At 32.5% G+C, this 27,879-nt stretch overlaps 2 protein-coding genes across 6 annotated transcripts in view; both read left to right on the top strand.

Annotated features, from left to right (window-relative positions):
- Nedd4 (E3 ubiquitin-protein ligase Nedd4) overlaps positions 1–2,902 on the top strand; it is a 29,580-nt gene extending 26,678 nt beyond the window's left edge. For all 5 annotated transcript variants that reach the window (XM_090111192.1, XM_090111193.1, XM_090111194.1 and 2 more), the window contains 3 exons: positions 81–309; positions 1,352–1,521; positions 1,924–2,902. In XM_090111192.1, the coding sequence (XP_089967318.1) occupies positions 81–309; positions 1,352–1,521; positions 1,924–2,026 (502 nt within the window). In that variant the 3' untranslated portion in view covers positions 2,027–2,902. The remainder of the gene's footprint in view (positions 1–80; positions 310–1,351; positions 1,522–1,923) is intronic.
- A 7,478-nt stretch (positions 2,903–10,380) lies between these two features.
- On the top strand, positions 10,381–26,994 carry LOC149901537 (nose resistant to fluoxetine protein 6-like). Its single transcript, XM_090110901.1, has 13 exons — positions 10,381–10,650; positions 14,739–14,875; positions 19,033–19,179; positions 20,226–20,382; positions 20,747–20,864; positions 21,309–21,396; positions 22,494–22,660; positions 23,102–23,287; positions 24,092–24,271; positions 24,666–24,816; positions 25,380–25,650; positions 26,014–26,156; positions 26,538–26,994. Exons 1-13 carry the CDS (start codon positions 10,584–10,586, stop codon positions 26,709–26,711), a joined length of 1,986 nt encoding a protein of 661 aa, XP_089967027.1. The 5' UTR covers positions 10,381–10,583; the 3' UTR covers positions 26,712–26,994.
- The last annotated feature ends 885 nt before the right edge of the window (positions 26,995–27,879 follow it).

Here is a 27,879-nt window from a genome sequence, read left to right as displayed (position 1 = left end):
TTTTCCAACCCTGATAAAGAAGTTTCACTTCAATAATGACATTAGTCCAACTAGTTTTTTTATTACGCTCCTGTCTCTAGGTCAGTAATCGAATGGCGTTTCGTGCGGCGCGTGCAAGAGCAAATGAACGCGTTCCTCGAAGGCCTGGGAGCCTTAATTCCACCTGCTCTGCTGAAGATCTTCGACGAGCACGAGCTGGAGCTGCTGCTGTGCGGCATCCAGAGGATCGATGTGCGGGACTGGCGCGCTAATACACTGTACAAGGGGGATTACCATGCTAATCACCTGGTGGTGCAGTGGTTCTGGAGGGTGGGTGTAGAGCGATAAATAAATAAATAAATAAATAAATTGGTTGTTTGTAAAGTAGGTTTACGATCGAGATGTTTACGTGATAACGTCTTATTGGTGGCAGCGCTCGAGATGAGACGGGAGATCGGTCCGTCTCTCTCTCGTTATACCTGCGATCGCGCTCGTGAGGTTTTGGTGTGACACAAGTTTCTGAACATGTCACCCGACTAAAGGGATTTTAAAAATGTTATCACGTTAATAAATCTCTTTATTTGCATAATGTGTGATCGACGTGAGGGACTGGCGGGCTAATACCCTGTACAAGGGGGACTATCATGCTAATCACCTGGTGGTGCAGTGGTTCTGGAGGGTGGGTCTGATCTTTGAGCAAGAAAAAATCCCAAAAAAACAACTCTTTTTAGCTACTTTAATTTTTTACAAATTTTGGAAATTGGCACCTTTTCTAGTGCCGTTAACTCCAATTTATTTGTCACATCAAACCTTTTAGAAAAAGAATTGGTTGTCTGTAAAGTCGGTTTTTGGCGATAGTTGAACGTGACAACGATTGTGCTTCTTTGTCGCTCGTTCCGTGCTCTCGCTTGCACTTCAAGCCTTACATGGAACGCCTCAGAGCGAGGCAACGCCGCATGAGTCATGTTTTTTCGTGCGTGCAGCCGGCTCTATCGAATTATAAGACGTTGTCACGTCAAAATACCAAAAAACAACTAATTTTTTAGGTACTTAACACTTAGAATTTAATTTATTTTTCGGGACAAACTAATAAAAATAAACAAAGTTTTCGTAAACACCATGTTTACAAATTATGCGAAAGAATAAATCAAATAACTTCCAATAAAATTAATTTGTATGGGGAGTTGCGTCGCTACGTGCGCGCACTTTCATACTAGCCCATAGGTGGGAGAGACAAAATAGTTACGGAGACAAAATAGTTGCGGAGACAAAGTTGCTCGTGCGCGCTGGCTCTTATAAGTTTTGTCCAGTTCTTTCCATTTGAAAGTGGTTTAATTTTTACTTATTAATAATAAAATGTCCTCATTTTCAGGTGGTACTCTCATTCTCGAACGAGATGAGGTCCAGACTGCTCCAATTCGTCACAGGAACATCTCGGGTACCGATGAACGGCTTCAAAGAGTTATACGGGTCTAACGGACCCCAACTGTTCACTATTGAGAAGTGGGGGGAGCCGGATAACTACCCGAGGGCGCATACTTGGTAAATTCTGCCGTCGTACTAATTAGTTAACAATTTATTAATTTAAATAAGGCAAGCATACACTTTATCCATTTTATATTTAGTCACAGTCACTTTGGCGCGCTAACACAATCTCTTATAGAAGCGTCATTTTGCTTCCGATATTGTTTCTTCCTAGAAGACGCGGTTTGCTCAAATATAGAGTTCGTAATTTTTAATTTCTTTATCACATTACATACTTTACTTTCTAGTATCTCTGATAGGTAACTTTCTTATTTAAAATTGTTTATATTTTTGATTGAATTGCAACTAGGTAGAAATTTTTGTAAATTTATTATGAGCTTATTACTTATTACATTCTATAAAGATTTGTTTACTTGTTATTTCTACGTCAATAGATAATTATTATATGTTCTCTTACAGTTTCAACCGAATCGATCTCCCGCCATACGAGAGCTACCAGCAGTTACGCGAGAAGCTCATAAAGGCCATCGAGGGCTCGCAGGGCTTCGCCGGCGTCGACTGATCGCCTTGTTGCTCTTGTTGCTGATGCACAGTGACTTGTTGCTCGTTGTTGCTGATGCACAGTGACTTATTGCTCGTTGTTGCTGATGCACTGGGACTCGTTGATGTTGTTGCTGCAGTTGTAAATGTGGGATTGTTGCAACTGCGAGTGTTGTAAATGTGGCAACTATTGCAAGTGCAACAAAGTGTTGTAAATGGTCATAAGGGAGTCGTTGCAAGTGTGCAAATTGTTGTTGAAAATGATAGTGGCAACGGGAGTGATGTAACTGCAGTTGATAAAAGAAAGAATTAATTTAAAACAACAACAAGCAGTGTTGTTATTAAAAATAGTGTGTCAGTTGCTACAGTCGATGCTGTTACAGTACATTTGACAGTTGTTTTTATAATTGCTGTTACAGTTAACGTGACAGGAATAACAATTACTACTATTACGGCATATTCCTTACGTTACTGTAACAATCAATGTGATAATGATGATTGTTCCTTCATTTGTTGCAAGTACTATAGTAATTGTTCAAGTTGCTGTTATATTTACTGTGACAGTTAATAGGGCAGTGATGATAGAAGCAATGATTGCTGCAGTTCAGTGTAGCAATTGCAACACTGCAACATTTGCCACTGCTGTTGCTATCACTCCCATTGCAAATACTGTTTGCACCTTGTTGCTCCCATTGTTGCAGTTGCAACAGGGTTGCCACACCGCGAAAGCCATCCATACAGATACACGCCTTAACTAGTTAAGTATAAGCTATACGGCACTTAGGGATTTACGTTAAGCGCAGTTAAAGGCCTATTCAAACTACAGCGGTATCGCACGCGATTAAATATCTTACATAGTACAGTATAGAGACTATAATTGCTTACCGATCGGTATACTCGGATCTCTATAATCGCGTACTGATCCGATCTACGTCACACCCCGGACACTCCATACAAAATTATCGTTTTGACAGTCACACTGTAGAGACTGCAAATGTGTGTGTTAACGCTTTATAGTTGGCACATTTGTGACTAGCGTAAAGAAATTCGCATTTTTCTGATGAAATACATCCGTAAGCAGCACAATATCTAACCATTTTCTACGAAAAGCGATAATCACAAATCCAAAATAATAAAATTAAAGTCAATTTGATTAATGTTGTCAATCCTCGTTGCGTATCGTCCTTACGGAAAAATGCGGGCCATCTATAGCGTGATCGTGCGGGGTGAGGTAAGTGTTTAATTTTGCCGGGAGGCGGAGAGTGTCCGTTCTGTAGCGTTTAGCTACTATTATACAGGGTGTAATTGTTAAGTGTGCACAGGCGATAATTCCGTAACTATTGCAGATATCAAAAAACTTTAAACTGATATTAAAAGTACTTAACCTTCACCTTCACTACTCATTCATTTCGTAACATTTTTGGGTATTTCTCATTTTATTTTTAAAATGTTATTATTGTCATTTTACTCATTACGTATATTACTTTCAATATCAGTTTAAAGTTTTTTGATATCTGTATTAGTTATTGAATAAACGCCTGTGCACACTTAACGATTACACCCTGTATATTCTGTGACTACGTAAGAGTTTTAATCGCGTACCATCGGGATCCCTAGTTGTATGGATATCTAGTTTGGATGGGCCTCAAGTTTTATTTTACAGGATTTAACGCCATTCTTATTAATATGATCTTGGAAGTGCTTATCGAGTATTTTGTATGCGTTTTAACTTTTCTGATTTGTGACAACCCTAGTGTAGGGTTGTCAACGCCCGATGTGACTTTGTAGTCTTTGCTACTATTGCTATTTATTTATTTATTTATTTTTTAATACATTTTTTTCAGTCTGTTCATTATTCTTGGGTTTTATTCTTTTCGTCTGAATTTATGACCATAATACAAGCTGAAAACTAATCTACAAGTTTTTAATACACAGAAATCGAGATTTTTGATTTCTTAGTACGAAAAGACAAGAATACAGTATTATGCATGTTGAATGTTCAATACAATATTTAAGTTGTTTTTTTTTTTATAAGCAAAGACTACAAAATCAATGGCCTTGCAAATCTAGCTAATACAATTAATTTTTGCTCACTTCTATTGCGTTTACTATATTTATACTTGTAAATAGAAATTTCGACGCGTTAGTACAGCTGTCCAAGGTTCGATTCTCGGCTCACGCGTCTAAATTTTCTAGTCAATTTCGGCTTAAACTTAAATCTGCATATTTTAAGTAAAAAAACTAAATTATAATGTGCTCGTATAGCCTTTATATTATTTTTTACACATGGGAGTAGAAGTTATCTGTAGCAATGTCAATATAAAAATATATTTATTATTTTTTCATCAAATGCTTTATAAATCTAGTTAGATATCGCGTCGAAATTCAAAATTTTTATAATTGCTTAAAACACATTTTTAAATAACCACGCTTGTGTCTATAATTTTCTAAAATAATGTCAATTATAAGTCTTCTAAACCATTATCTTATATATAAAATTCTCGTGTCACAATGTTAGTCTGCATACTCCTCCGAAACGGGTGGACCGATTCTCATGAAATTTTCTGTGCATATCGGGTAAGTCTGAGAATCGGCCAACATCTATTTTTCATATGTATGGCGGACCGCTAGTTTTAATATAAAAAATATCTGATTGCAAAATTATTCGCTTCACTTGTAAAAAAAGTAAAAATAAATTATTTGACAACGAATGATCATAAAAAATACGAAGCTTGTAAAGAATTTGCTCATTTGTATTATGGAGTGTTAAGTGTATTATTTAATAGTTCTCTCCACAACCATATATATAAAGCTTGCAAACCCTTAATCCCATTTTTTATATAAAAACTAGCGGTCCGCCCCGGCTTCGCCCGTGGTACGTATGAAAAATAGATGTTGGCCGATTCTCAGACTTACCCGATATGCACAGAAAATTTCATGAGAATCGGTCCACCCGTTTCGGAGGAGTATGCAGACTAACATTGTGACACGAGAATTTTATATATAAGAAGATTGGTTGTCTGTAAAGTCGGTTTACTGACGATAGTTGAACGTGACAACGTCCGATTGTGCTTCTTTGTCGCTCGTTCCGCGCTCTCGCTTGCACTTCAAGCCTTACATGGAACGCCTCAGAGCGAGGTAACGCCGCATGAGTCATGTTTTTTCGTGCGTGCAGCCGGCTCTATCGAATTATAAGACGTTGTCACGTCAATGATATGGGATTCGAACTCATCTGACGCTTGCAATAACATAACGTCCCATTCCTTGAAAATTTGAAAGTTCTTGTAAATAATTGCTAAAATATATGCAAAGAAAACGTAATGCAATAACTGTGCCTAATCGAAATAAAAAATAAAAATAAACACAATGCAATAAATAAATATTGTGTTCACAACAACCCATAAGTGTCTTATGATATATTAGAAAGATGTTTACACGTGTTAGACACGTTGCATTGCCGGTTTTTATCCAAAATTATCAATGTGAATCGAAAAGTATTTTTAATTGTTTTAATATTATTTATCCCGCCTTACATGATGAAGATGTTACTTTCTAAAGGTGAAATAGATTTGAGTTAAATCATCAAAGAAACATAAGTCAGGCTGGTTGCAGAGCTTGACCGACCGTCAGTGCGTACCGTCGGTCCTGACGATACGCATCAACAATTGTATGACTATGACACTAATGCGCATGACAATACGCGTGCGTATGGTCGGTCTAGCTATGAACGGTTTTATGAATTTCCATACATATGACAAGCGCGACTGACGTACGCACTGATGGTCGGTCAAGCTCTGCAACCGGCCTTAATCTTTCCTCTGTAATATAAGTTTTGATTTGAAATTTGTCGCGTTCGCTTCGCTAGCTCGCTTCGCGCGCATTTTGCACTTTGTAAATATAAAAAAAACTTACATTTTATTTGAATGGTGATTAAAAATTATTGAAAAATAAAATATGAAATTTCTTTCTGAAAATTGTTAAAAAATTAAATGCGAATTCACATTGATAACACTGGATGAACCCATTGTATGAAACTATTCGATTATTTAACAAATCTGCACACTTGTAACTTATATACCTTGTGCTTATTTATTTTTTAATATATTATAATAAATATTTATATTTCTATTATTCTTATTACTATTGCTTTATCGTGGTCAGTTAATATACTTGTAACATTCTCAATATTAATTATTTTCAACGTGTCATTATACTTAAGTTATTTTTAATCGTAATATATTATTTAAATTGCTTTCGCTTCAAGTTAAGGTATTTTACAAGGTTTCTATGTATGTCCCGATGTACGGCGGGAAAGGATAGGTTAGTCTATTGTATATACTGTAGTTAGATCGTTTTAAGAGATTGCTAGGTAATCCATAAAATGGACGAAGAAATAAATTGAGCAATTTGTATTTATTTTAGTGGTATCTCTATTTTTACTGAAGTATTCTATAAGTTATGGTTTTATATAATGTCACTAATTCACGATGTTGCTAAAGTAAAATATGCACTATCACGGGGGAATAGAGACGAAATTAGCAAGGCACTTTACCTGTACATTTGTTGCAACACGCATACAAACACACGAATTATGTGTATAAGTGATAACAAAGCAGAACTCGTGAATTAGAAAAAAGCTGTTTATTTCTCGCTGATTCTAGATATTGCCATATATTTTATTTTTAATTCGAATAAGACGCCATTTTCACTAATACATTAATGATAAATTTGAAATGTGTAAGAGATTTTTTTGATCAAATAAAGGAACAAAATGTTGAAATTATTTTTCTAATAATGGCTCGCGCCATTGTTTTTGGCTATTTCTATACATTTTTTTATTATTTTTAATTCTATCAGCCAGAGGTAAACAGAAAATTATTTTAATTTTAATTTTCCAATGTAGTAACACGCAACGCCACTTCATGCTTTGATTTTATTTTTAATCGTATGAGAGAAAATAAGCAATAATAAATATTATGGTTGATGCGTGTTGCTTTTCATACTTTTATACAACACAATTTATATCTATAGGAATTATTGTTTTAATTATATTATCTGTATTCTATTCTCTGTGGTTGAATTTCCCTCCAACCTATTGTAATCTTCAAGAAGCTTATATCTAATACACTGGAGATTGCACTATGACCATTAACTTGTAACAAGAAAATATGACGTTGAATGACGCATGTATGTTTTTTATCCCTTTCACACCTAACTTGGCAAGTTGGTGTGAAAGGGATAAAAAAACATACACCTAACTTGGCAAGTTGGTGTGATAGGGATAAAAAAACATACAGGCGTCATTCAACGTCATATTTTCTTGTTACAAGTTAATGGTCATACTGCAATCTCCAGTGTATTAGATATAAGCTTCTTGGTTATCTTATTTTAAATGTAGATTAATTAATATACTATTTTTTTATTATAGATTAAAAATATAAATTGCGTTGTATAGATGTGAGAGATATTATGTATGATACTTTTTTGTTTAATTAGAACAACCTTATTGCTAGATGAGTTTTACAATTATTATTATATAATATGAAATATTAAATTGTGTACATATAACATTGATATTGCAAGATTCATGAAAATAAAAGTTATCGATTACACTTGTTTATTTTATTAATTCCTCTTTTGTGTTACTTGATTTTGACGAATGAAATACAACTTTATATTAGCCAGAAACTTTTCTTTAAATTACTTATTGATTTATAAAAAACTAGCTTACCGCCCGCGGCTTCGCCCGCTTTGTCTAAAACCTAATAAATTATATACTAAAACCTTCCTCTTGAATCACTCTATCTATTAAGAAAAACCGCATCAAAATCCGTTGCGTAGTTTTAAAGATTTAAGCATACAAAGGGATATAGGGAAATAGGGACAGAGAAAGCGACTTTGTTTTATACTATGTAGTGATTAAGGGAATACGAGTCTTCTTAACTATAATCATATTGAAATAATTTATTTCGATGATAATGTTTTTTCATGCAAAGCTCCCTGAAAGCTTACACCCGAAGTATTTAGTTATAATATAAGTGCTATAATAATAAATAAATTTTTAGATGATCAAAACGGGCATCCACAGTCAAGATAATATAAGGGCTAACAAAATCTTAGGTTCCGCAATGTTTTTCTATAATTTATATAGCTAACTGTTCATGATCACATTTTTTACGAGCCTATTCTTAGTAAAAGGCTTCTATTGCACCAAATAAATATATTTATGAAGGTCGATAGAACAAGTTTAGTTACATCACCAGATTATGAATGTTCCCAAAGTTGCAAGGCCAAAGAAATATCGGGAAAGATTTCGCCGCAAAGCTGTTTTTGAAGTGGCAATATCTTTGATATTAAAAAAAATGAATGTTTGTATGTATGTTCTGACTATGTCTGTGTCTTATTGAGTTATTGAATTGTAAACTATGCATTAAATGATCATGTGTTAATCTATATAATAAAAATGAATCGCTAAATGTGTTGGTAAGCGCATTACTCGAGAACGGCTGAACCGATTTCGTTAATTCTTTTTTTATAATAATCCTTGAACCTACGAGGTCCGAGGATGGTTCTTATGGAGAGAAAAAGAAAACCTGTACCACGGGTGAAGCCGGGGCGGGCCGCTAGTCTTCAGTAAAATGTTGTACATGAGTTCACGAAGGTTTCTAAGTTGTAACGACTAATCTTCCACAGTAAATCACAGGCAAAGCCGAGGAGCTAGTATATTATATTGATAAACGCAATTGTGTAATAATCATAAATATTTGATTTATGGTTCGCAAAATATGTACCTACCTACTTACGAAGCAAGGTTGGATAGCCTAGGTTACCTAACATAAAGAATTTAAATTAATTATAGATATTATAGATTTAAATTGAGTTGAATGTAATTTTCATGAATTCGAATACAAAAAAATATACTAAATAATTTGTTATATAGTTTCATAGTAATCAAATGCTTTTTAAAAAGAGATAATTTTTGAATAATAAATTCGTCCAACGGTGCATCAAACAAACATATAGCTAGAGGATTCTTTTGTTATTAGTGTACAAACGAAAACTCGGATAGAACGCACGAAAGAATTTGATGACATAGTGGGGTTAGAATGAGCATTCGCGTCCCGTCCGATTAGGGCCCTTCTGGCCTCCTCCACTCAAGCGACAGCTCAAGCCGAGGTTCGTGGTCCCCGTGGCGGGGGGACGCCCTTGTGCATGTCGCTACCAGGGTGAACCTTCAGTTCACCCCCGCGTCCGCGTTAAAATGTAGAAGCCCTTCTGGCTAACATTGAGAGACACCACACAAAAAAAAAAAAAAAAAAAAGAGCATTCGCGCGTTTGATGTAAATGCACCGTAAGGCGAAAGACGCGGGTTCGAATCCCGCCTAGTGATCGATATTTTTCTTTGCTTTAAGATATCTAAATTATTAGTAGGTAGGTACTCCAGATTCAACCTATATAAGGATTCAATATATGCAAATTCTTTATCACTACATAGTATAAAACAAAGACGCTTTCGATGCCGCAGCCGCGGGCGGTAAGCTAGTCCGATATAAAATAAAAAGCGGTGATAGTTCATACAGCCACTTATGATTGAGTAACGTCGTTAATTCGGTTGGTCAAGTGCGTATTGGTCAATGTCATAATGAAATGTCATCGAACTTTTTTCTGAGACGCTTTCGTAATGTTGCTTTCGTTCGGATTTGTGTTGCAGTTGTAGGCTGATAATTTTTAATTTCATATTTAAAATATACGTCCGTTCACAGGTAGCGGCATTTTTTTCTACAATTATTATGCGAATCATAGAGTCAACCAATCTACGTCCATCAAACTAAATAATATAATAAGAAAACTTTCAGCTTTGCTTGAGTTAACTACTTAACTTAAGTGTTATTATTGTTATATTTATAACAATAATATTTAACTAACATTTATTACTTAACTAACGCGACATTTTATATATTTTATATTCACCATTTTACTATTAAGTACTTAATAAGTTAATATTTTTTCAACAACAATAAATTATTTAATAAAAAACAGGAAGGTTTGGATTTGATCCATATTTGTGATTAAACCAAAAGTTTGAAAGTTATCTAGTAAAGCTAGATTAAAATCGTACTTTCTGTCTTATTCTTAAAGTTTTAAATGATAGCCCACATAGCCCACAAGAAGACTCGGCTCTCCTTATATTTATATTTTAGGTATGCTACTTATGCTAAAGGAAAGCTTGTATCCTCTATTCCTCATATTAAGCATTGTTCTTATCTACATGTCGGAGATGTATCTCTGTTTTATATCGTAACAATGTCGAAATCTTTAGAAGGGAAGGCCAACCCCCGCTGCAGTAATTTTTTACAACACACGACTCATACGGTTTATCTTGGTCACGGTTACCGCGCGGTAAATACGAATTTTCGTGAACCAAAATTAATTTATGAATACAAAAATATTATTAAAAATAAATTGGTTAAATTGAAAATTAAAGTGTATGTAAATAGAAGTAAAATAATGCGTGTGATTTAATAAATAAAGAGTGAAGTTTTTAAACTTTTGGTGAATTTTGAAACAATTTTGTAACCATGTTTCGTTATTTTTTATTTGTCCTGTTTGGGAGCAATGTGCTTGGAAGCTATATTGAATTAAATGGTAATTATTTTATATTTATTATATTTAACTCTTATATTATTAAAATGGACAAGGACTCAATTTATGGGCACAATCGGCACAAAAATTAAATTATTACCTAATTAATTTTACCTGTTTTTTGTTTATTTAAATATGTATAAAATAATATTATTTAATACAAAAATAAAAAAAAATATATGTACGTAACGTACGAGCTCACACTCATAGGTAGTTAGGTACGTAGTTCTAAAAATTAATTCAGCATTTTTAAATATCACTTCTGTATTGCTATAATATTATTTCAAAACGCAATCTATAATATTATCTAGAAAAAATAAATGAAAATTCTCACTGGAAACGGATTTAAAAATTATGGACCCTGTCATTCAATTAGTAAGTAGGTACGAACTTAATTCTTTACACGAACGAACACGAAATTAATTCTTTTTATTTTAAATAAAATATTAAGTAATATAAAATATAAGGATGTAATTATTTTAAGGTAAGTATTTATTTTAACATTTCACAAATTATCTGCTACATCTGGATGTTATTGACATTGAAAAGTTCCTGTGTAAAAGAAAGATTTCATAATCTACATATAAAATATGTAATATTAATAGAAGAATAAAAATAGAATCATATTTTTAAATTATTAAACTGGAAGTTTGCGTCAAGAAATAAAAATTACTTTTTGGCAGATGTTTTCTAGTAGTTAAGCTCCAATTTGACGTCTATTGTTCTAAGTTTTCGTATCATATAAAATTCAAGAGAAAATTTAAGATATATTAAATGTAGAGTCATGACTTGAACTTTTTTCTTTATTCTCAACTTCTTGGTATAATAGTCTCATGAATAGGTACCTATACGTTTTGCATATTGTTGATATATTTTAAGACATTTGGGAAACAATGGTGCATTCACCTGCATACAACAATTCAAACACCATCCTAATTTGATAAAAGAATGCAAATTGCCAGTGACGTTAGTCGTTACTTTTAAGGGCCCTAATTAAATCTAAACTAATGTTATGAATCTGAAGAGTTTGTTTGTTTGCTTGAAGGCGCTTATCTCAAGAACTAGGTGTCCCATTTCAATTTCATTTCATTGAAGTGAAACTTCTTTATCGGGGTTAGAAAAAAATTTAGTGTAACATTTTTCCGTTACGCGCCATCTTGTTTTTATCCCTTACACGCGTGATTGACGTATTTCTGTAAAGTTGCATATAGTAAATTATTTTTTGAAAAATAAGGTCATAAAGAAGTTTCACTTCTTACGTGTGTACACTAGTACACGCACACATTTTTTTTTTATGGAGGGAGGATAAAGGTTATATTATATCATCACCCTAAGACCAATAATGAAGCAATCACAGTTAGTTTTGATATAATATCGGCAGAGAATATCAATATTTTTATTTTTTATGGAAATAAATTACCTATACGTGATTGGGTATGATTATAAGTTCTGAAATCGATTTTGTAATTACGTTATTAGGTAATTTGTAAATGAATAATGTATTAATAATATAACAATTCAATTTATTTCATATTATAATAATTAATAATGTAGTTATAAACACAATCATATGATTAAATAATTACAATATTTATACCAATCAATTGTAATTATGTGTGCATTGAATTTGAATTTGTGTTCACTATCTTTACTTGGTTACGGAGATATTTACAGACTCACACCTGTAAAAAAGTATCATCTTTTAAGCTATTGCATAGCTTCTATCGCGGGCCTTGAGCGCGGGGACCGAATCCAGAAATTCCGTAACGAAAAAACCTCAAGCTCCCAACTCCGACAGACACGGAGGTGTGGCTTGAAGGCATGCTATGCAATAGCTTTACCGCGGCAGTCCCCGAGTGCCACACGTATTTTTTATGTTGGATTCCTACTGACTATAACCCTACTGTGTCCTTAACTGGTAGTGTTAAAGATATAATATTACCTAATACATTTTTTATGAGAGTGTTTAGAATTTATAAAATAAACAAACGTGACGAATTTATAAATAAAGCAGTTACATAATTAGTACTGCTGTTTTTAAGTAACAGCAAAATAGACTACTAATGTACTTTCTAGCTGGGGCTATGCACATTGTACATACTAATGATGCGTCACTGTATATAATAATTAATCTATATACAGGATGTCCCACTGTTAGTATACTAAGCTCAAAGGAATTATTAATCAAATTTTGCATAAGTAAAAAATACGTATAAAATTCCAGGCGCATTTTTTTTCAAATAGATGAATTCTTAAAACTATGTGTACACCCATAACAAGCAACCCGCCCATCGTTGCTACCAGCACGTGAGCTATCGTTTAAGATTATGTTTTCATAGACAAAATGCTCACATTAGCGAAGCGGTAGGTGTATGCCGGCTGCGCGAAGTTAGAGAAGAAAACATGGATTTTCAGGAAAAAATTTGCAAAAAGTTTTTAACGTAATTTTGTTGTTTAAGTATTTTTACGTGATCAGTGTATGCTAAACTACAAGTCTCTTCGCGCTTAGTATACCAATAGTGGGACACTGTATATAAAAATGAAACCTTCCTTCGTCACGGCTTCACGCGTGAACGGGTGGACCGATTTCGATAATTCTTTTTTTATTATATTCCTTGAAGTACGAGGATGGTTTTTATGTAGAGAAAACGTAAATATGTACCACGGGCGAAGCCGGGGCTTACTGCTAGTTAATTATAATAATATGTATTGATTTTTTACTTTTGAAAATTTTAAATCAATATCTACTAGTAATAAAAAGGTAAAAAAGTGTAATTGAATTTATTAATGGCCGTTATTATAGAGCAACTCAAACTCAAACTCAAACATTCATTTATTCAATTAGACTACTATTTAGTAGCACTTTTGAATCGTCATTACATAGTATTTTTAACATTTACCACCGATTCGGAAAGCAGTATCTATGGAGAAGAATCGGCAAGAAACTCCATAGTTGCTCTTTTAAAATAATGTCAATAAATTTACATAATATGTAACTTATATCTAACTACATAATATGCCAAAGAACTGTCCTGTAACTACTAAATTAATCGATTTATTACAACTAAGGCATCATAATTTAGGCTATAGTTCATTTTAGAAACTGGAACACCAGCTGATACCGAACAATATGACAATAGACAATAATCAATATGTATATAGGGAATATATTATAATATATAGACAATATTTTATAGGGAAGCGCGTTCCATCTTAGACCACACATCAGGCGAGATTGTGGTCAAGCGTTTCCTACTAGAATAGAGCATATTATTAATTATATTATCAAACTAGCGGTGCGCCCCGGCTTCGCCCGTGGTACATATTTCGCTATAAAAGGTAGCCTATGTTCTTTCTCAGGGTCTAAAGATTTTCTGTGCCAAATTTCATCAAAATCGGTCCAGTAGTTTATGCGTGAAAACCATACATACATACATACATACTTACATACATACAAACCTTTCCTCTTTATAATATTAGTATAGATAAAATTCATAAAATTAAAGCTCTAACAATCAATTTTATTACAAAAACGGACATAGTTAAGTATTAATTGCACATCCACACGCTCAATCAATCGAGCATATAATAATAGATATTGATTAAGTTTTACAGAGCAATAATAATTAGTGATTTATGACTTAAGTATATATTTCATTTTTTTTATTCATTTTTAATTTTAATTATATGTTTTTTTTTATTAAATGTTTATTATATTAATCAAATTATTAATTCTAGGTATGTACTTAATATACTCAAAGTAGGAAAAGACTAATAGGATTATAAATAAATGAACACTATTACTATTTATAACTAACTAGCTTTCCGCCCGCGGCTTCGCCCGCGTTTTCAAATAAAAACCCGTTCCGGTAGGATTTCCGGGATAAAACCTATCCTATGTCCTTTCTCGGGTATCAAAATATCTCTATACCAAATTTCATGCAAATTGGTTCAGTAGTTGAGGCGTGATTGAGTAACAGACAGACAGACAGAGTTACTTTCGCATTTATATTATTAGTATGGATATAATATTTCAATTACATATATAAATATAAGAATGATTATTATTAATAAATACTAATATATTCCAGAAACACTTCTTACAACAATACCACCGCTATACGATCTGGACGAATGGTCGTCCTGCCAACGCCCCATGGATAGGTACTGCATGGTGGACGCCGCTCTGGTTTCCAAGACACCGTCACCGCTATTGGATTTATTGAAGGTGAGCTATTTACATGAAATAAATTGAAAAATACTCTTTGGAGCTGCTAAATATCCTTTGGTATATATAGGAACTCGAACTTGCCCTGAACTAATGCGTTTAAATAATGAAAAGTTTGGGGCTTTTTTGTTAGAAATAAAAAAGTATCAATTATTTTTAAACGAGCTAAACTAAGCTAACCATCAAAATAAATAATTAAATTGAAACATACATATATTTATACGAACATAAATAATTTGTAATTATTTTGAAATACAAGTTGCGTTCATATTCAAATGATATTTATTTGCAAGAATGTAGTTACAGTCAGACATCATCACTTTTCATGGATTTTGATGAAATTTAATCTGTAACCAACGTAGAGCAGTGATTATTGCAGTTAGAGGAACAAAAAGTTTAACGTTATTAAATAAAACCATAAAAGTAAAACGATTAATTATGTTATTATCGAATTCAAAAAACCGTATTCCGATCCTATTGTATCTCTGATATTAGTTGAACCAGCTCAACAAAGAAATAAACATTTCGAAATATTTTGAAAATATTTCGAAATTTATTAATGACAGTACCTATAGTTCGTTTATAGTATACCTAGTCTACTAGCTTTCCGCCCGCGGCTTCGCCCGCTTTGTCTAAAACCTAGATGATAAATTATGTACATACTAAAACCTTCCTCTTGAATCACTATATCTATTACAAAAAAACCGCATCAAAATCCGTTGCGTAGTTTTAAAGATTTAAGCATACATAGGGACAAAGGGGCAAAAGCAACTTTGTTATACTAGGTATGTAGTGATGTATAATATTTTAAGTACGTAGTTTAAATCAAAAGATCAAAAATGATTGCATCATATGGGCTTTGAAATAAATCGTTTTTAACGATCAGCCTCATATGGCAGGCTTGTCGGAAATATAACCAAGGTTTGAATAATAGGAAATTTTGATTTTGAATTAGGATACTTATAACACGTGTAAACCTTTTGAAGGACAAGGTTTAGGTACTTAAAAGTTATTAATTATATTATAATAAGTTTTGATAGAATGACGCATGCAATGACCGAGAAGTTGAAATAACTTTAAGGAATAAGGGTCATGTTTTACTTAAACTTAGGAAATTAGGAGTTTTTAAATTATGCTTTTCGTAAAGGACGTTCATTCATAAATTAATTTAGTGAACTCTTTGATATTAATTTATATTTCCAAGCTCGTGAAAGGTTATAAAAAAAATAGACAATACAGACTCCAATCTTTTCGCGACTGTATTTTTAAAGAAGGCAAAAGCTTCACTGTTAATTCTTTGACCATCAATCAACGTGCTATTGTCTTAATTAAGTTTAATTTATAACTGAAATTTAATAGTTTTATTTAATAGTCGTTTAATTTAGGTAAAAATGACCAAGGGGGAAATTCTCTGTTAAATGTATTTTCGCAGAGGTTCGTAATAATTGTATTTTATTTAGTTAGGTAAATTATTTTGGAAATCTCTCGTACATTGAACTGTGATTGAATTCATAAAAAAACCATTGTGTTTGTGTGTTTATACAATACAAGGTGTCCGCCCGCGGCTTCGCCCGCGCAGTCAAAGAAAAACCCGCATAGTTCCCGTTCCCGAGGGATTTCCTGGATTGCGTCATTTTCCCGGGATAAGAAGTAGCCTATGTCCTTTCTCGGGTATCAAAATATCTCCATACCAAATTTCATGAAAATTAGTTCAGTAGTTAAGGCGTGATTGAGTAACAGACAGACAGAGTTACTTTCGCATTTATAATATTATGTAGTACTTATGGATTTGTGAAATCTTGTAATTGGACTCATTTTTAAACTAAAATGTTAATTATACTTGAAGCTGGTGAAACCTCATGTTCTATTTAATATTCATAATAACGCCTATTAGAATATTATTAAAATTAATGTAATGTACGTTTTGTATTAATTACCAATAAAGTGTTTTGTATTATAATTATTTTATTACCAATAATTTACCGTCATTAAAGGTACACGGTATCAATTATGAAATTTTAATTAGTGTAGGTATTTATATAGTGAAAATATATATTTGAAAAGCAATAAAAACTGCCCCACAAGCAGCTATAGTCCATACTAATATTATAAATGCGAAAGTAACTCTGTCTGTCTGTCTGTTACTCAATCACGCCTAAACTACTTAACCAATTGTCATGAAATTTGGTATGGAAATATTTTGATACCCGAGAAAGGACATAGGCTACCTTTTATTGCGAAATATGTACCACGGGCGAAGCCGGGGCGGACCTCTTGTAATTAATAAATAGATACATTTTTCTTTTCCTTTAGCAGGCATACAATAATTAATTGTCAACAATTACATCGGCTATTAGGTATAGCCTAATTTTTTGACCTTTAAGAAATGCAGATTAATTCATTATCCAACTGTCAGATAAGTATTATAAGTTAAGTTTAAGATGAATCTCATTAAAAGAGTGATTATAGAGCAATTAATTTTGTTATTGATATTACCTGATATATAATTACAAATCATGCGTGTATCGCTTCGATTATTGGAATTGTATTTGAACTTAATAGTTAATTGTTACACATATTTTAGTAACAATAGTGTTGGTGTTGTTAATTTTTTTATATTTAAGATGAATCTAATGACGGCTATATAGGTATACTTACTAGCTTCCGCCCGCGGCTTCGCCCGCGTGGTGTTTTGATAAAAGGTAGCCAAAGGTCCTAAGAACCTTTGGCTACCTTTTTTTTATGTTTTAACCTAAGAACCTAAGTTCTTTCTCAGGGTCTAAAGATTGTCTGTGTGTTTCATCAAAATCGGTTGAGAGGTTTAAGCGGGAAAGCGTAACAGATAGACAGACAGAGTTACTTTCGCATTTATAATATTAAGTAGGGAAGTAGGGATTATACCTACAAGTTGCTACAGACATAAAGCAACCGGTTAATTGGTAATTTTCGTTAAATATAAATTAATATACAACTATACTAATACGATAATTATGTGCAACTTTGGATATTCGCATTCGCAAACTACTGAACTATCTCCATAAACATAAATCATACTAGATTCCGCCCGCAGCTTCGCCCGCATTTTCATAGAAAATCCCGCTTAGTTCCCATTCATGTAGGATTTCCGGGATAAAACATATCCTTTTTGTTAATCCCAGTTACCTTCTATGTATGTATGTGTGCTAAATTTGTAATCGGTTCAGTAGTATTTGCGTGAAAGAGTAACAAACATCCAGAATCACATACGGGTTTTTTCATCTCGCATTAAGCATATTAGTTGTACCATGTGAAAGAAAGACAAAGAAACAAACACTCACATTTCGCATTAATTTTTATTAGCAACTCTTATCTATTTAAATAGGCACAATAAATATTAGATTGTTTAATGAAGTGATGTAATTCAGACGAGTAAGCAAGGTGCTTGAACTTACTAGGTTAAGGACGACTGCCATTTGTTTTGTAACGCTGCAGCTGACGAGAAACACGCTTTTATACTAGTTTTTTGTGTGGGTTCTCTTGTTGTAAGAATGGGTGTGAATTTTGGATTTAATATTATTGTATTTATAATAGTAGAGTTGAAAAGCTATAAATTATAATATAACAGTGCATTTACATCAAACGAGCGAATGCTCTACATTCTAACCCCACTATGTCAAATTCTTTTAGTGTAGATAGGCGTAGAACATTCTTTCGTTGTTCTTAGTGCGTTCGAAAATATTCTATGCAATGTTCTAGTACAGAACAGCACTGAATACGAGTTTTCGTTTATACTAAAAGATCACGAAAGAATGCTCGTTCTCTAGCTCTATATTCGTTTGATGTAAATGCACCGTAAGAAAAAGATCTTTGTTTTGACTTATCACAATTTATTTATAATTTTTTGAATTAATCTTACACCAGAACAGGACATGAATCAATGAAAAACATAATTAAAGAAAAATATTTATTTAGTCAGAATCACAATTTTCCTATTCTATGCCTACATAGGTGAACATGTATATTAATCTAATTTCTAAATTTACAATATTTATTTAATCTAAAAATATAATAAATCATTGCTTGAGACTGCTCTCCTTTTACATTTCTATACAAAAACCTCTTCTGTCGTAAGTCACCTCTACTTTTCCCCTAATATTAAACTAAAAATCTCTTTCCAGGATTACTCGTCCCAGTCACTAAAACACTTCAACAGAAGCCAAGTCCACAGAGGCGTGTGTGTGTCCCGCTGTCTCAGTAATGCGTCTGACTGGCGCGACGCAGCTCAGCACTGCGTCAACCAGAGCGTGCTTAGTTATGGTTTGGAGGTAAACGCTATAAATAAATCATCATCATCATCATAATCCCATATACGTTCCCACTGCTGGGACACGGGCCTTCTATGAGGGTATAGGCCATCACAACGGTGGCAAAGTGCAGCCAAGTCGAACTTTTATTTCATCGACATGTCTGTTTCCGTGACCGTAAAAAATATTACATACATATAGATTGACAAAAAAACTGTAAGAAAATAGAAAAATGGTTAAAGTGACAAAAAATAAAATAAAAATAAAGTGGGACTTATTATATTGTTTACTTAATTCTTCTAGGAAAAACTTATTTTCGTGTTGTTACCTTCTTTAAACAATCAGTATCATATCAATAATTGATCTCATTTCTAAGTGTTGCATAATTTATTCACACAACTCATTTAAAAACAACAGAGTGGATAAACAAAGCAAACTCAATAGAAGTTCAAACAAATTATTTATAATTATATTTGTTCTCCGATTAGTATAGAGATGTTTGCATATTTGTATACGTAAATAGCCGATTTGGAGGTCACAAATCTAAACCTAAGCATAGCAGGGCTTCAGAGTTCAAGTCACCATTAAAGTGCATTCCTTAAACATTATTCATAGCACAGAAAATATAATATTATACTAGTATTCATAGTATTAATTAACTATTGTCAATAACCAATTTATTATATTACTTAAATAGGAATATTATAGATATTTTGTGAGTTTGTATTATCAAGCTCCGAGACTATTGAATGGAGTGATTAATATGGATTATTTTTTAATTCCTATGTGAAATAGATTACAATAATTTAATTAGACCATTTCTTTATTTCAATAAAGAAAAAATGACCTAAAAAATTCCGAAAACAATCGATCAGTGATACAGTTATCAGTTATCAGTGATAACTGATAATTAATACCGAAAAATCTAAATTAAAAACTGTAAAATAAATGTTTTAGAACTATCTTATTACCTTATTACTCTCACTCATTCAATAACTCACTCAATAACTTAACAACTCACTAACTAACTCACTAACTCACTCCCAAAAACCCTTAATATTCCACAGGCGGAAGTAGTATCAGCAGAATGGTGCAGCATAGCCGGTGATGATGAATCTTCAGCCACGTCGCGCGCTCTTGGCGTGGTGATGATCGCGCTGTTGATGATGACTTGCCTGGCCACTGGCCTGAACGTACTGGGCGATAGGTGCGGCAAGTGTGATGGTAAGTGCTGGTGATGTAAGCAGCTAGTATAGTAGTATAGTAGCCACTTGCCGTGGTGATCAAATTAGATTTATTTGCAAGAACATACATATTTATAGAAGAGAGGTACAATCGTAATATAATATCCGTCAAGATCTGCCGCTGTAGTGTAATTTTGCCAAGTGTTTGCATTGTAATGTTGATTTTAAGCGACACTGTTTCTTAGATTATTATAGTCCACATTATGGATGAACGACCGAAACATTCTACATGTTAAATTTCATAAAAAAATTGAGCCTTTTCGGAGAACTATATTTTGTAAATTACGTGTAATTTTTATGTATCCAGTATCGTAAATGTAATTTATAACACATTTATTTTACAGGTAATAGATTCCTAATGGCATTTTCCTTGAAAAAGAATTGGGAGATTCTTACTTACGATAGATCGAAGCCAAGACAGGAGCAGAGGATGAAAGATTTAACCTGCTTAGAGGGAATCAGGTAATTCCTAATTTATTTATAAATCAAAGCTAAAAAACTTTGAATTGCTCTACAAACCATGAAAATTTGACAGAGGAAATTTATTTTCTATCGTAATCACTATTTTGTTTATATTTTTAATACGCTTGAAGTTTATGTTTGTATGTAAACGACTCCATAACAAACCACTCGGTTTTAACCCACTATAAACGGACAGATTTAATTCAAATTTTTGTCGTGTGACAATACAATAACGAATAATTTCATGATTTTTTTATTTATTTTAATTATTAATAATAAGGATTATGAATTGGGATGACAATATTTATAATGTATCTTTGTGATTATATAAATTCAGCCTTAGAGTTACAACGCGAAGTTATATACACTGTATTTATGTCATTGTTCTAGATTTACTCAACTCAAAGTATCATGAAGGTTTCCTATTTATCTGTTTGTTCGCAGGTTCATTGGCATGCAATGTGTGATGTTTGCACACGTCATTCTGATTTACGTTTATTCTTATATCGACAACCCTGAGTTTATAGAAAAGGTACATTGTAATCATTTATTTACTTTACTGTATTGAATTGAATGTATTTTGTTTAACTTATAGTTAAAAAGAGAATTAATGTTTTAAAATAAAATTGACGTATCAAAAAGTGTCCACAGTTTAATCACTATTTGAGACACAGTACTTACTTATCAGGGAGTTGCGAAACCGGCCCTAAATCTTGTTATTGTATGTTGTAACAAGGTTAAAAAAATAAACCTTTTTCAAATTTTTTATTTATTTATTTATTTATTTATATACAACCATTCCTACCATTACAGTTACCCAATGCGATAGGGAGGTCAAATTTACAATACAATTTGTTCATTAATACAAAAAAAATATAACATTAATTAAGATTATAATATACAACCGCTACAATTATGTTTGATACTCTAGTGACTAGTCAAATATTATAATGATTAATACATATAAAGCTGAATAATACATATTTTTTAACAATGTCAAATTTAAAACATTTTCAATTAAAAGTTAAAAACTAAATTTAATACAAAAACGCAATATTAGTATAATATAACAAATTGTTTTTGAGTAGGTATGTGTTCCAGTATCCAAGCTATACTGATTACATATAAATTTATCATATTTAGGTATGTTCCTCAGTTCTATAGTTCTATAGATTTCATCAAATACACATACATTAATTTTAACAATATTAACGTATACGAAATTGCTAAGTCATTCGCATGTGTTTTGCTAATAGAAGAATATTTCGAAATAAAATTACACACTGCTTGTTTGGCTATAGATTTCGACTTTATGAGAATTTTGAAATAGTTGGTTCAACCTTGACTTGCGACACGAGATTATATTTAAAAACTGCTAATATTTCTACTACAGTAGTTCCTGAACTTTAGTAAAAAAAAAAAATACATAGAGTCGAACATAGAGGTTCTATGTTCGTCTCTATGTATTTTTTTTAATTGTGGAAGTCGCTTAACTTGGACACTTTTCATAATTTTAAGTCACTTATAAAAAAAAAATAGTTTTTCTTAAGTCAAATTAACTAAAATGAAGAAAACAACACCGTATAAATTAATCAATGTAAAATTATTTTCAAAATTTTTGTTTTGCAGATATATGATCAGCTGATTTGGAAGATAGTTCTGAACTCACCAGTGTGGCTTCAAGCATTTTTCTCAATTTCTGGATTTTTGACAGCATATGTGATTCTCATAGTGACTGAGAAGAAACCGTTGACATTCCTAAAATGCTTGCTTGGCATTTTTAATCGATGGTTAAGGTAATTATATTAACGGTTGTAGTAATTCCTAATTCTTAAACAGTTTTAAATAAGTTTATTTTTTTTCAATAGGTCAATATTTAACTTGTAGTCAAAAATGAAGAAGGTTCCCAATGTGAATGTTTATGTTTGTTTTGCGAGATTTCAATCGATTGATGTGACTATGTGTTTGTTTTTATCACAGGTTAACCTTCCCTTTATATTCAACTTTTTTAGACAGTTTAATCGGCTTATAACTTTTCTCTCAGGTTTAAAAAAATAATAAAATCTTTATTGACATAATAATTATACAGGTTTAGATAATGAATCCTTCGGCTCCCGAACTAGTTTAAAACTGTGTCTCAGGAGCCAGAGGCTTCTCCCAATATTGATCATAGTATTATGTCTATAAACTAAACTAAAAGCTCTAAAATAACAAAACCCCAATAACTTTCCCCACAGGCTCACCCCCATCGCCCTGTTCGCTCTCGCGTTCACAATCGCGTGGTACCCCCAGCTGGGCAGCGGTCCGCAGTGGGCGTGGGTGGTGCGGCGCGAGGCGCACGACTGCGCGGCGCGCTGGTGGCACCACGTGCTGTACGTGCACAACCACCTGCCGCTCGGCAAGTTCTGCATGGGGCATACGTGGTGAGTAGCTGGGGATTATAGTGGAAGAGATTGACTATATCAATAACTTATTTAATATATGTATATCTTGATTATATACAGGGTGTAATCGTTAAGTTTGCACAGGCGATTTTTCCGTAACTATTACAGATATCAAAAAACTTTAAACTGATATTGAAAGTAATTTACCTAATGAGTATAATGAAAATAATAACTTTTTAACAATAAAACGAGAAATATCCAAAAAATTTACATCAAACTCTACCATCCCATCTTTTATATCTGTAATAGTTACGGAATAATCACCTGAGATTACGGAATAATCACTATTAATATATCAATAATATAATGAAGAAAGAAAGAAGAATTTATTGTCATCAACGAGAGAAAGGCAAAATTTTAAGAGAAAAAAATTTCTCAATTTGTTAAAATAATACTGGAAAGTCAGCAAAAGACTGAGATTCTATCAAAAAAATGTAACTAATGAAGGAAAGAATATTTTAACGAAAGGGCAAGAAACCAGAGTAGCTGACGATACAAAAAAAATTACAATCTTGAAAAGAATGTAGTAGACTAACTAATGTAACTACAGAGGGGCACCTAACAAATAGGAGAACATGAACAATCAATATTCAACAAAAACCTTACATAAAATGTATTTACTCTATCTACACAAAATTTTAGTTATTATGCATCTTTTCACCAAGACCAGACGAAATATTTTACAAATTTTGTCAAACTTTAATTAACATACCCACACATTCAAATCGCCCAAAAATGTAAAATTCCTGAACCACCAATACTATAATATAACACCCCAAACAGGTACCTAGCAGTAGACATGCAGTTCCACGTGCTAGGCATGCTCCTCATGTTCGTACTAGTTCGCTACCGACGCGCGGTGACACCAGTCCTGGTGCTTCTGATGCTGGGCTCCATGCTGGCAGCGGGATGTGTCACTTACTTCTATGAGCTGTCGCCGATTGTGACTGCGCAATCGCCAGAGTGAGTGGGAAATTATTTTTTTTGACTAAGAATAGAATAGAGAATAGTAGATCTTGTATATGTGAAAAATTGTTATTCAAAAGTTTTCATCCAGTCATCCTTTAGTAAAATCATTATTTTCGTATACTTACGTGAAAGTTGGTTAAAATTTTACATTCCAGTCATCTCTTAAATCTTTCTTTGATAGTGCCAAAAGAGGATTTTTTTTAATAAACGCAAATTCATTGTTTTGTCGTGATTGAGACGAATCTCAATTGAAGAACCTAAAAATGACGCAGATAATAAAAGCAAAGCAAATAAATTATTATTAGTATTCGTCCTTGTTAAATTATTATTAGTATTCAATAGAATAGTTAAATAAAACAACTCAAATAACCACATTCTAAACTTGCAGAGACCTCCGCACGATGTTCCTGAACTCCCGCATCCTGCCGCTCCTGTACCTGCCCAGTTGGATGAACCTGCCGGGCTACGTGTGTGGAGTCGCTACTGCTTTTATCTTCTACCACACGCAGCAGAATGGGATCAAGCTTAGTGAGAAGAAGGTAATTATCACCATTATTATAATTATCACCACCATTGTTGTTATATTTGGTTTATCGTAAACTTTTTTTAGGTATCATTAGTAAAATGAAGGTAATAGGTTGGGTAAAGATTTGATTGGTTAAAACTCAAATTCAAACATCTGTTCATTCTAGACTGCGTATAGAAACCGTCTTAAATTGTCGAAATAAATTATTTGTTATATTTTGTTATTGGTTGCAAAAGCAGTTTTACCATCATCGACATTATGAATGCTAGCATTGTTATCTTCTCATCGCTAAAATTGTAATTCCTTATACATTCAAAAATTCTTTTAGGAAAGAAAGATTTGAGATTGTTTAAAAGTTTGGATTAATTCAATTCAATTCAACTTACCTTGAAGTACTACTACACTTCGAAAACGTCTGGTCTCTTCGAATGAATTTGCGATTGCGTCTAAATAAGCGTTTGAGTGTGTTTCCGTATACAATGTTTTATATCAGTTTTTATATTCATTCTTGATAATATTATATTATCTACGACTACATGCCTACATTTTTCATTTTTGATAATCTTTCTATTCCAGTGGTTCCGAACACTCTTTCACTTGTCTCTACACCTCGGCAGTGTTGTAGGACTATGCGGCACTGTGTTCCTATCAGATATCGCAACTACATCATTCACATCAAGTGCAACAAGTGTTGTTAATGCAACAAATGCAACAAATGTTGTTGCAAATGTTGCTGGTGGAACAACTACAGCGCGTATATTAGGAGCTATATACGCGTCGCTCGATCGGCCGCTTGTAGCGATGTTTTATAGTATCTTCATGTTGGGATTGTTCGCTAAGTGTCCGTGTGAGTATTTAAACTAGAGTCTAGATTGTCTTTGATATTTAGTTTTATAGCATTCCAATACTTTGTAAATGAGAAATATTTAAAGAAAGAAAAAAATCGATCACCAGGTTGGATACCAATTTCTCATAGAATTACAAATTTCAAATTTCTTTTTCTTTCTTGTTTATAGGTAAGCTTAATTCATAATCTGACGAATATTATACAATTATTTTGCGTTTACTTCAACTCAAACTCAAAGTAAAATGAACAGCTTTATCGTCAAACATGAGAAAGAAGCGGTTGGAGTGATTTATTTAGGCTAATATTTAGTCATTAGTAGGTATTTCGATATCCATGATTACGATAACTATTCTATATTTTTAGCGGGAGTCCTAAAAATATTAAGTTGGCGAGGTTTCCATATACTCGGACGTCTATCATACTGCGCCTTCGTCATTCATTTCATCATTATCCGTTTCGCCGTTGCAAGTAACACGCAACTCGGACATGCGTCTCTCTTCTCGATGGTAAGAATATTTTAGTCATTGTGTGCTTGATTATGTTTTTTTGGAAACCAGCTGCTTATTATTACTAATTCATATTCAATCCATTTTATGTTTCACGTGGCATTAAAATATTGTATAAATTGCACTTCATATAAATGGCCCAAAAAAGAAATCGGCTGATTTTTGTCACCTTCTTTTTAACGATCCACTACAAATTAAACATAACATAGTCAAAGTATGTCTTCCAACTTCGATAATGGATTTTTAGGCGATTTCAAAAAGTGTAAATTCACAATTCGACTATGGTCATTTATGTTGCCACAAACTTTATAAAATACCATCTTTGTAGTTTCTCTAGAAAGACAATTCGATTAACATTAATAAACTCTTTCTATTTTTCAGATATCTCTCCTAATAGTAGGCTCTGTGGTCACATACATAGTGTGTATCCCGATTTGCCTCATCATCGAGTTACCTGTTATACAATTATGGAAGGCGCTCACTGAAGCACCAGAATCGGACCCGCCGGCTAATAAGTTTGATTTAGTTTCTGGGATTAGTAGAAGGAATGTGTGAGTTAGGGGGTTGTGAGTTTGTGAGTATGTGAGTTAGTGAATGAGTGGGTTTATGAGTGTGCAAGTTTGTGAGTTTCTTTTGGTGTAAGTATATTGGATTTTGGAAAATGTGCGTACCTTATTTTAGTAATTGTAACGTCACTTGTTTAAACCATATTTCTCTGATTTATGTCGGAGAAATGAAATGAACGCCTTTAGGCTAGGCCACACTGCAAAATATTGGACAATTCGTACTTTACTGTCAATATTACGCATGTGTTTAATTATCAATTTGTAAATATCTACGTAACACTATAGGTATATTTTGAACTAGCTGTTGACCGTGACTTCGTCTACGAATTTGTCGGTTTTGGTGGTTCTTTAGAAAGCTAGGACAAAAAAAAATGTCTTTATAGTCAATAAATAGTTAATACTTAATACAGTAATTGTTAGATAGAACAACAAAATTTTGTCTGCGATTTTTCACATAGGTATAGTCTCTAGTGTTTAATTTATAGTATTTTATATATTCTTCATAAGTTTAACATTTCCAGTCATTGGTGTAAGTTTTTGCTTTAATACTCTACTCTAGAAAAGTACTTATTTTATATAGTTACTATAAAAAGCTCAATTATTTTAATTTAGTATTTTTAAACCTTCTATGTAAAGGTTTTTTTTAACTATATCTAGCTTTATCTGTATAGTGTTAATAAATTAATTGTTTATAATATATATAATAGTTTTATATTTTTGTACATGAGCTACTTGTTACATATTTTTTATTATTATAGTATTTCATCTTAAAATTTAAGCATATTATGTACCTAAATAATATTAATGAATTTGAAGCGTGTAAAATATAAATGTATAAATCATTTTATTATAATTATTGATACGTTGTATGTAAGCTTATTAGTTATTAAGTAGGAATAAGGAATAAATTAATTTAAAATATTTATGGAGTTTTATTTTGTTTTTATTAATTAGGTTTTTCGCTTTCAACCTATATGCAATATATATTTTATATCATTTTGTCACAAAATGCGTTCTCGAAAACAGCTCTACCATTTTAGATAGAATTAATGATAACAATAAAAGACATAATTCATATTTACACATTTAATTCATTCAATTCTTTCATTCATAGACATATATTACAATACTTATTTTTAATTAATAAATATCGAAAT

The sequence above is a fragment of the Colias eurytheme genome, chromosome 16 (assembly GCF_061535395.1).
Source record: "Colias eurytheme isolate Ceu_HAF_F1 chromosome 16, ilColEury1 Martin Lab GWU primary, whole genome shotgun sequence".
NCBI classification, from domain to species: domain Eukaryota; kingdom Metazoa; phylum Arthropoda; class Insecta; order Lepidoptera; family Pieridae; genus Colias; species Colias eurytheme.
Note: the sequence above shows the minus strand (reverse complement) of the source record. Positions and strands in the feature narration are given on the sequence as shown.

What these genes read in the sequence shown, in the direction of transcription:
- LOC149901537 (XM_090110901.1), top strand. Translation starts at nt 10,584, where the DNA reads ATGTTTCGTTATTTTTTATTTGTCCTGTTTGGGAGCAATGTGCTTGGA. An exon ending in TAGGTGCGGCAAGTGTGATG is followed by an intron (nt 20,383 to 20,746) that starts GTAAGTGCTGGT and finishes TTTATTTTACAG; the next exon opens with GTAATAGATTCCTAATGGCA. An exon ending in TTCTGCATGGGGCATACGTG is followed by an intron (nt 23,288 to 24,091) that starts GTGAGTAGCTGG and finishes CACCCCAAACAG; the next exon opens with GTACCTAGCAGTAGACATGC.